This window comes from Saccostrea cucullata, unplaced genomic scaffold (genome assembly GCF_032062105.1).
Source record: "Saccostrea cucullata isolate Sc308-1 unplaced genomic scaffold, CSIRO_AGI_Scuc_v1 ctg125, whole genome shotgun sequence".
NCBI lineage: Eukaryota > Metazoa > Mollusca > Bivalvia > Ostreida > Ostreidae > Saccostrea > Saccostrea cuccullata.
In genome coordinates this window covers 409,477-418,997 of record NW_026936290.1, presented here as the reverse complement: position 1 = coordinate 418,997, position 9,521 = coordinate 409,477, and the positions used below count along the sequence as shown (strand labels likewise).

The following is a 9,521-nucleotide window of genomic DNA, read 5'->3' as shown; positions in this document are numbered from 1 at the left end:
CTGTTTGATATCAGATAAAATGAATGCTGCATTTATTCCTATTCATATTTGCAATCTGTATTGTATATATATAATTGTTAATTAATTCAAGAAATCAAAGCCTTAGATGAAGATAAGTAATTGAAAACTTTATTTTTATGTACTGAGTATTCCCTCTATTAGGAAAACGAACACGGTTTTTATTTATCAAGGCTATAATGCCTTTCAAGTTTTTAAAGTAACATTTTCAGTGTCGGGAAAAATTGGCAGGTGTGGCGGGTAGGGGTGAGGATTTTGTCAATCTTTAGTCACTATTTATAAATTTATTATTATATCAACAACCCTTTATATAAAGTAGACAATGCAAAAAAATATATATATTCCTGATATATGTATTCTATTTAATATTTAAGAAGTCATAATATAAATTGAAGTATATCTTGTTGATAAAAAATCCAATGATTATTTAACTTTCCTTCTAATATATATAACACTCTTTCTTGCATTGTAATTTAATCAAATGACTCATTTGTTATAAATATATTAAACGATTTCTTGATAGATAAAACATAATAAAGGGGAGTAATCAAATGTTGAACCCGCATTTGATTGGTTAATCTGGATTTTGAATCTCGAAACTCGAATTTCGAATCTCGTATTTCGAACCTCGAATCTCGAATGAGCCTTTTGATTGGTTAATCTGGATCTTGAATCTCGAAACTCGAATTTCGAATCTCGAAATTTGAATCTCGTATTTCGAAACTTGAATCTCGAATGAGCCTTCTGGGCTTTCGTAGTATTCGGTTTAATTAAAACAACTCCAATTCATGTTGAGAACATTTTTTTCTAAAATAAAATTGGTTAGTCATTGATTACAAATACAAATATTTTATTGGCACAAACACAATTACGATAAATAGCAAAGGTCAACTGAATATCATCAAATATTGTTTACGTAATTTTAATGAAGTGTCAAGTAATTGACTTCTATGTTCAAAAAGTCTCTAATAAATATCAAAATTACTTTCAAGACTTTAGTTACATCACTGTATACATATCATTGGAACCTACTAGTATATCTTTCCTTGTCAAGATTAATATTTTTTCTTTGTTATGTGTATTTGTTTCTAAGCTTATAATAAGATTGACCGTAAAGAAGAAAAATGAATTTCATCCTCGATCACCCGCATTGCAAACATCACAGCAAATTTATGTCCACTTAGTCTAAATCTACTAAGAGGGAATACCACAATTTTGATATAAAGGAAGTATTAAGTAGACGTTTTAAATACTTGACAAAGTAATTGATTGATATACATCGTGAAATACAGAAAGAATAATTTCAAAGTGCTTACATTAAAAATAAACATCCATTCAACTGTATCTATGGTGAAAGTGCCAAACATAACTTTACAGTTAAAATTGTATATATGCTAAAATAAAAAAAATATTTATATAAACTGTAATAGGATGCAAAAATTGTAAGAGCTGTATAATGTTTTAAATAGATAGACTTTATGGATAGTAAAATATACTAAAACATAAAAAGCACATACATTTCTAAGTTAACATTATGATGAAATATATGCAAAGAAACAAATCTCTCTAGAAAACTAAAATATTTAGTTAAAACTTCTGAAAGCAAATAAGATGGGGGAATAAGGCGGGCGAAGTGCCTATAGTGCCAAATATTATTTAATATTTCATCTAATATTAAAGTATACTTTATGTAAAATCTCCACAATTTACAAAACTCTCACAAAGACTGAAAATATTTGCCTATGAAAAAGCTTACACACACTAAAAAGAACAAAAACAACCATTTTCTCATACTTCAACAAAATTTTTCAACATGGGTGGGTCTTCTCTCCGTTTTTTTTGAAAGATGATCCTAAAAGTGTGCTATAAAATACACATTTTTTGGTTTTCAAAAACATGGAGCGAACACCCATTATACCTTAAAAGTACAATTTTCTGACACAACATTAGTATCTTTCCGAGAAATACTTCAAGTCCATTAAGTCGCAGGTCATATCACAAACATGATTTAAATGCCAAAAAATCAGCATGAGTGGTGTAGCATAGTGGTTAACGCGTTAGTCTCAAAGCAGTATGCTACTGATACGTCGGATTTTTATTGCTTGGGTTCGAATCCCACGAATACCATCTATTCATTTTATGAAAGAAATTTTTTTTACGATTTTTTTTTTTCTCTCAGAAGTTTTTTTCTCATAATTTCAAAAATTTCAATAAAAAGAAGTTAATTGAAATACTCAATTCACATACTGAATACGATTTCTTACTATCTGACGCTATAGGCATTCTGCCCGCCTTGTTCACCCATCTTCATTGGCACATCTCAAAAGTAAGTAATAGGAAAAAAATTCTTCCTTATCACAAGAACTATGAAAAAGTAAATAGAAGTAATAACTGTAAAATCAGTGCTATGATGATGCTATCTGAAATCCATTTTCCTGTCTTCTCGGAGAAAATGCCTAACCTGTTAATCACCTCTGTGTTCTTTTCCTAACATATAAAACCAATAATTATATACAAGTTTTAATCAATAATTTTTTTTATCTCAATACGATAGAGATCCAGGCATAAGCACAGTACTTAAACAAACATGGATGATAATATTCTATCAGACTGAAACTATGGGCAGCGGAAAGGGCAAAAATTACCATTATGAGAAAACAAACAATTATTTTAATTTCAATGACCATAAAAACTTTACAAATGATATACAAAGCATAATCAACAGACATTTTCGCAGAACAAATATACATTAAGGCAAAACCAACGACCACGTACGTAACAAACATATATGAATGCAAAACCAACGATCATCTTTGCAGAACAAACGTACATAAAAACACGACAAACGAAAAAAACTTAACAAACGTGCACGCGGTAAATCTAGTCTTCCCGACACCCGGCTCCAGGCGGTCCCGGATTTTTTTTTTTGGCGATTTTTTTTTTTTTTTTTTTTTTTTTTTTTTGGCGATTTTTTTTTATTTGGCGATTTCTTTTGTGTCGATGCACAGAAACTCTTCAAACTTTTCAGAAAAATTAGTTTTGAAATGAATTCAATGATATGTAAAAACTTAAACAAATTTGTGTATTTATTACTGAATCAGCAGTATCACCTGGAGCCAAAAAGCGGTAAATATATGTAGTACTCCGTTATAAATAAGAAAACCAAAAAGGGACATCGATACAGAGAGACGTAAGGTGTCGTAGATATTAAAGGTGCATGGATACAGATTTGAAGGTAATATTTTCTGTATAGTGGTACGACATATATATATTTAATAGCATTTCACACAAAAATATATTAAAAATCTTATTTCATCTAAAAGCTATTAAAACTTCAAATTTTTAGACAGGTTTGATTGACACATCCTAGCACTCTCACAAATTTTAATTTTATTCTTAATACTTAGGAAAAGATGGAATTAGTATTTTAGTAGAAATTGGTGGTGTTAATTAAAAAAAAAATGAACATTTGAATTCTATAAAAATTCATAACATCAAAATGATTTGATTTCAAAAAAGATTTTTATCAAAATTTTCATAAAAATAGTTAAATCTAACATTGTACTTATGGTAAAACCATGCAAAATGAAAGTATTGCATTGTTATACATTGACGTAGCATTGTTTTTGAAAGGAGGGGGGGGGCAACCAGAGAAAAAATTTCAATCTAGCTGAAAAAAGATTTTAAAACCTTGACAAGCAAAAACAAAAAGGAAACTAAAATGATATAGCCCAAATTCGAAAATCCTATTTCGTGTGTGTGATTGTTGGTATGTTAGGGTGGTTTTTTTTTTTGGGACCTTACTCTTAAATTTTTGAAATGTTGCTGCGTGTCTGTCAAATGACATGTCACTGTAATTAAAAGTAATCATAATAGATTCTTGTAATATTTAAAGAATTGGGGAAAACCATTTTATGTAACAACAACGAAAAAAAAATGTTAAAACGGCCTTCAGGAGAATGATTTTTTTTTCATTTTTTGTAAATTCTTTTCTTTCATTTGAAATTTTTAAGATAAATTATCCAAAAAAAGGAAAAATTAAAGGGGGATCCGTGGTAGAGCCACGTCCATGTTGTAGAGCCAGGGAACATAAACATGATATGGCATCGAGTTCTATGCGAAAAAAAAATGTGTGAGGAATTTTTGTGCATACAAATTATCTGGCATGTAAATGAAGGTTTTCATTTATTTAAAAAAATATACCTCAGTTTGTTGTTTTTAATCGCGATCCTACGAAAACATCCGTATCCTTTTTTCAGTGGTTTTCGCATTTATAACGGAGTACTACATTTACCGCTTTTTGGCGGATGATACTGCTGATTCAGTAATAAATACACAATTTTGTTACAGTTAGTATATGTATATGATTTTTTTTTAAACCCAGAAATGTGCCTGAGAAGTATAAAGAGTTTCTGTGCACCGACAAAAAAATCGCCAAAAAAAAAAAAAAAAAATCCGGGACCGTCGTGAGCCAGGTGTCGGGAAGACTAGATTTACCGCGTGCACGTTTGTTAAGTTTTTTTCGTTTGTCGTGTTTTTATGTACGTTTGTTCTGCAAAGATGATCGTTGGTTTTGCATTCATATATGTTTGTTACGTACTTGGTCGTTGGTTTTGCTTTAATGTATATTTGTTCTGCGAAAATGTCTGTTGATTATGCATTGTATATCATTTGTTAAGTTTTTATGGACTTTGAAATTAAAATAATTGTTTGTTTTCTCATAATGGTAATTTTTGCCCTTTCCGCTGCCCATATGAATCCTCGGATTCTGAATTGTTACATGTAAAGCATTTTCAACTGCAACTGCTAAATGTGTTTTTACACCAAGTATGTGCGTATGGTGCCTTTTATGAAAGCGCCACACATTAAACAATTCTTGACTGACGGTGCACAGTCAGTACAAGTGCAGAGATGTCCGCAGGGTAGAAACACCACAGAGACGAGTTGTGTGGAACACTTCCGGCAGTAAGTCGACTTCCGTAACTCTTCGTTCTCTTTTCGAATCAAATCTCTCTGGAGTTCAGCTTCTGTTTATAAATTTTGTTTAAATTGATGAAAAATAGTTCATTCTTTTGATATATCGAGAAAAAATTTGAAATGGAAGAAAACACAAACCTTTCTTTTCAACATCATCACAAACAACAGTGTCCTCTTCCAAGTCGAAAATTATGTTGAGAAGTTCTGCTGCCGATAAAGGCGCATTTTCTATGGAAATATTAATATATACATTTAAATCATCAAAAATTTCCTGCATTTTTAATAAAATCTAAATGTCAGAAAATACTTTAATCTTTCTGCTGAAAAAAGAATCAAGTGTTAAAATGAGACACCTGTAATTTAAATCTAACTGCAATTTTTCAAAAGAAAAATAGTTTATTGCTTTTTTGCTTGTGAATCCTTTATTCAATTATACTAGTATAGAAATATTTTTACAATACATCTGTACGAATCCAAGAATGAAATAAAGACTTAAAACACAAGATTCAGATTGAACACATATAAGATTTTAATATGCAATTACCCCCTCTCTGTTTACGAAACAAGAAAATGGCTTTATGAACCATTTCCTTCCCATATCCGTTCTGAAGTAAACTTTCTACTGCCGGATTATTCCAAGTGTCATTTTCAGAACCTACAAAAAGTAATATATTTAGAAAATGGAAATTTATAAGCAATTACCATTGGTAAATAAGGATTTTTAACATTGAAACTTTAATTATTAATTGTTTACGGCTGTCATGATTGGCTTTATTGATCAAAATTACAAGTATAACTATCGTTTTTTCAACACATTTGTATCTACATGTATCATTAAATTAAAATAGAGAGTATAATGATAAAACAGTTACTAGTATATTCCTACTTTTAACAGCTGGTCGATTTTGCGTCACCTGTACAGCTTGCGTTTTCTCAGCAATATACTGTTAAAATTAGAAGATATGATGAATATATCAATTACATATCTATATATATTTAGTACAATTAGTCAAGATTTCATAAACACACATTCGCCACTACGAAACCTTTCTCTCCTAAATCTAGAATTAATAAATACATGTAACGATTTCAGATTGAGTAATAACAAACCAAAAATATAATATTTAAGATGAAGCTCTTACAATTTTTGATAAAATATTCTTTGAGTTTCCAAAGCCTGGAATATTTTGTTGTACTAGTAATTTGACATTAAGTTTTATGATAAAATGTTTCTTTTTTACCTATTTTATTTCTTAAATTTATCTCATTGAACTTAATATATTATTTAAAACATGATATTTTACCTGAACTGGGTCCGTGTCACGTAGCTGCTCTAATCGAACGAAGTCTCTTCCCTTGGTATTGAGAAGATAAGGGCATTCCGGCGACCAGCGCGCATGCTCACCCCAGGGTGTGTCCTCGTCCTCCCAGTCTTTGAGACCTTGTCCACAATCAAAACAGAACACGGCGTCCGAATTTCCTACAAAAATATACATTATAATTAGGTTTATATTCACCAATATCATTATTCGAAAAAAAAGAGTAATTCCGTGAAATCAGTGTTTATTCTGGACAGTGGCTTGTATTTTATTTAAGAATGTACCAATATTGCTTTTCTTTATTAATAATGTTTTAAAAGCATATCAAAAGATTTGTAATTAATCATAAATAGCTTGTCACCCGAATAAAAGAACCCGGCCTCTGCTAGATCTTCAGGTCTTTGGTTGCAGCTCATTGGCCAGGTCTGGAAAGTTTTCAGACGAACATCTTTGATTGCAAACTGTTGGTATTTTGGCTTACTGATGTTGATACCATACTCTTTAGCTACATCTCTGCCCATGTCACGTGACTGAATTTGATCTGAAAAGTTGTCACCGACTGCCGCTGCAATCGGTATTTCATTGACACATGGGTTATTTGTCAGTTGGTCCCCAAGAAACCCAGACCCAAATTCGTCCCTCCCTCTACGATTGTCAGTCTCATTCCAATACATTAGCTCCTGGGGAGTAACCATTTCAGAATCTTGAGTTTTGCTGATGTTGTTGGCGGTTTATGAGTTGTTGTTTTAATTGACAGAAAGGTATATTAATTTCAGGTTTTGCTAACTTTGTGTGAGAATCAGATTAATGTTAATGATTTACTAGATAGATATACGGGGGGAGGAGGTCAAACTAACTCTTTTAAAAAGTTTATGTCACTTAAATTCAACGTTTAAATGTCGTCGTCGATGACAATGACACAGTCAACGATAAAATGACGTTGATCACTTTTCATCAGGCGAATATCGTCAACGAAGTTTGACATTCCCAGGATGAGGGAATTCCGAGCGTAGGTTTTGTCCGTGAACCGAGTCGTTATCCGAGAAATCTTGATCTGTGGACTCTCCTCCAACTTAACGCCCATCCCCGGTACTCATGTCGAAATGAGACAAACCTGCAATGAGAGAATTTAAAGGGAATCATATACACTATAAGTAATAATCCATTGAAGCGGTTCCGCTATTTGCATGATCTATCGGTACATGATATCCCTGTTCAAAGACACTATACAATTTATATGGCAACGTACTGTTTTGGAATGTTCAATTATTGAATGTTCATCGAGCTGTATAAACATTGGGGTTTTTTTTGGCCTAACCTATCAGGAAGTAAAAATATATTTTGACCTTTCATAAGACAAATAGAATATAACTTAAATAAATTAACTTACTTTATTTGAAGGCTAATGAAAATTTTGAAGAAAAAATAAATCAACCCAATTTTTATATATAAATATACAAGTTCAACTTAACGTAGGTATGTATTGTTTAGGGAAAATTATCAATTATGTTATCTTGTTAACTTTCAGTCACCTCTTACCTTCAGAATTTAAACCTTAAATTTTAATCACTAATAATAAATTAACAACAGAGTAGTGTACCTTAAATTTTAATCACTAATAATAAATTAACAACAGAGTAGAGTTGTATTAACTATAGATAAAAATAGAAATTTAACATACCATTGATATGACCTCTGACAACCATTTCATGTGTGTTATGAGGAAAATTTATAAATAGAAATGGGAATTCCCATCTCTTTACGTGGTATTCTACTTCTAGACATGTTTATCATGTTTATATGATTTTTTTAAATGAACTGCCACAACCACAAATGCACGAAGACTAATAAAATTAGAAAAAAAAAAAACATGCAACGTATATATTAACTTTATTCTGCTGTATCTTGTATCTTTAAAGAGTATACGTACTATTTAATCCAGTATTTTCATATGTTAACACAGGGAAAGGTGGTTCAGGTGATATTCATGTGATTTTAATTATATATTTTTCACGCGAATATCATATGAGATTTCGTGTCATTTCTTTAAAACTTTTTTCATACTCTCGTGAATTAATTTTTTTGCGCAATATCCATGCTTTATATCTGTTGTGCACGTAAAATCCTATAAATGAAAGTATTGTCAAAATTCAAATAATGGAATGGTCACATATCCCCCCCCCCACAATGTAAGATAAATTATGTTTACATGCCACATAATTGTGAAAACATGCGACTTATTTATGTCACTATATATGCAAAATAATTATTTTTAAATGTAAATATTCTGTTATCAATCTGTTTAGATAATTCAATTTTAATGCTGGTAACTTAGTACATACAAACACCATATGACATTTCGTACAAGGAAGCTACAACAGGATTATGTTGACATGCGACTTATTCATGTCTACATACAATATAATTATGTAGTCGTGCAACTTATTATGTCAAAATGCAAGATATTTGTAGACACATGCGAGTTTTTTATTATGACAACATACGAGCTATGTATGTTGACATGCAAATTATCACCATGCTTGTTAATTGACATAAATTTCTTACTTGTTTAAAAAAACTCAATCATTGACATAAATAAGTCGCATGTTGGCATAAATAAGTTGAATGTTAAAAGAAGTATCTTTAAGAAGCATGCCTCCGTAATTATGTTGCATGTTAACATACGGAATTCATGTGATAACATAATAATGTTGCATCTTATATGTAAGATACTGGCGCTAGTAACAACATTCAACAATTCAAAATTGAATTCTCCCTTGCATTTTATGATTTTCTTGCATATAGACTTAATTATCGCAAGAGCATGTTCTACGTATGAACAATTTCTAAAACGAGGTAAATTATTGACAAGCAAGTTGATGAAACAAGAATATCAGCAGTCTCGTTTAAAGTCATCATTTCGTAAGTTCTATGGTCGATACAATGACCTTGTCAGCAAATACAATTTATCATTGAGTCAAATGTTGACTGACGTTTTTCATACCAATTGTTAGTCCATTATTTATACACAGAATTGACGACAGATTTTTCCGTTATTTCCTGATCATGACAAGGAGCACACGGCGGGCGTTACTGGTCAGCAGGGAATGCTCACTCCTCCATGGCACCTGATCCCACTTCTGATGTTTCGGAGGTCCGTGTTTGCTCTGCTCTTATTTTGTATTGTTTTATGGACTTTGAGATTGA

At 31.1% G+C, this 9,521-nt stretch overlaps 1 protein-coding gene across 1 annotated transcript; it reads right to left on the bottom strand.

Moving 5' to 3' along the window:
- Window positions 1-4,789: 4,789 nt before the first annotated feature.
- Window positions 4,790-7,428, bottom strand: LOC134245311 (baculoviral IAP repeat-containing protein 8-like). Its single transcript, XM_062727623.1, has 6 exons — window positions 6,676-7,428; window positions 6,300-6,475; window positions 5,882-5,939; window positions 5,540-5,650; window positions 5,134-5,223; window positions 4,790-5,045 (listed from the first exon to the last, which is right to left on the bottom strand). Exons 1-6 carry the CDS (start codon window positions 7,007-7,009, stop codon window positions 4,837-4,839), a joined length of 978 nt encoding a protein of 325 aa, XP_062583607.1. The 5' UTR covers window positions 7,010-7,428; the 3' UTR covers window positions 4,790-4,836.
- Window positions 7,429-9,521: the final 2,093 nt, after the last annotated feature.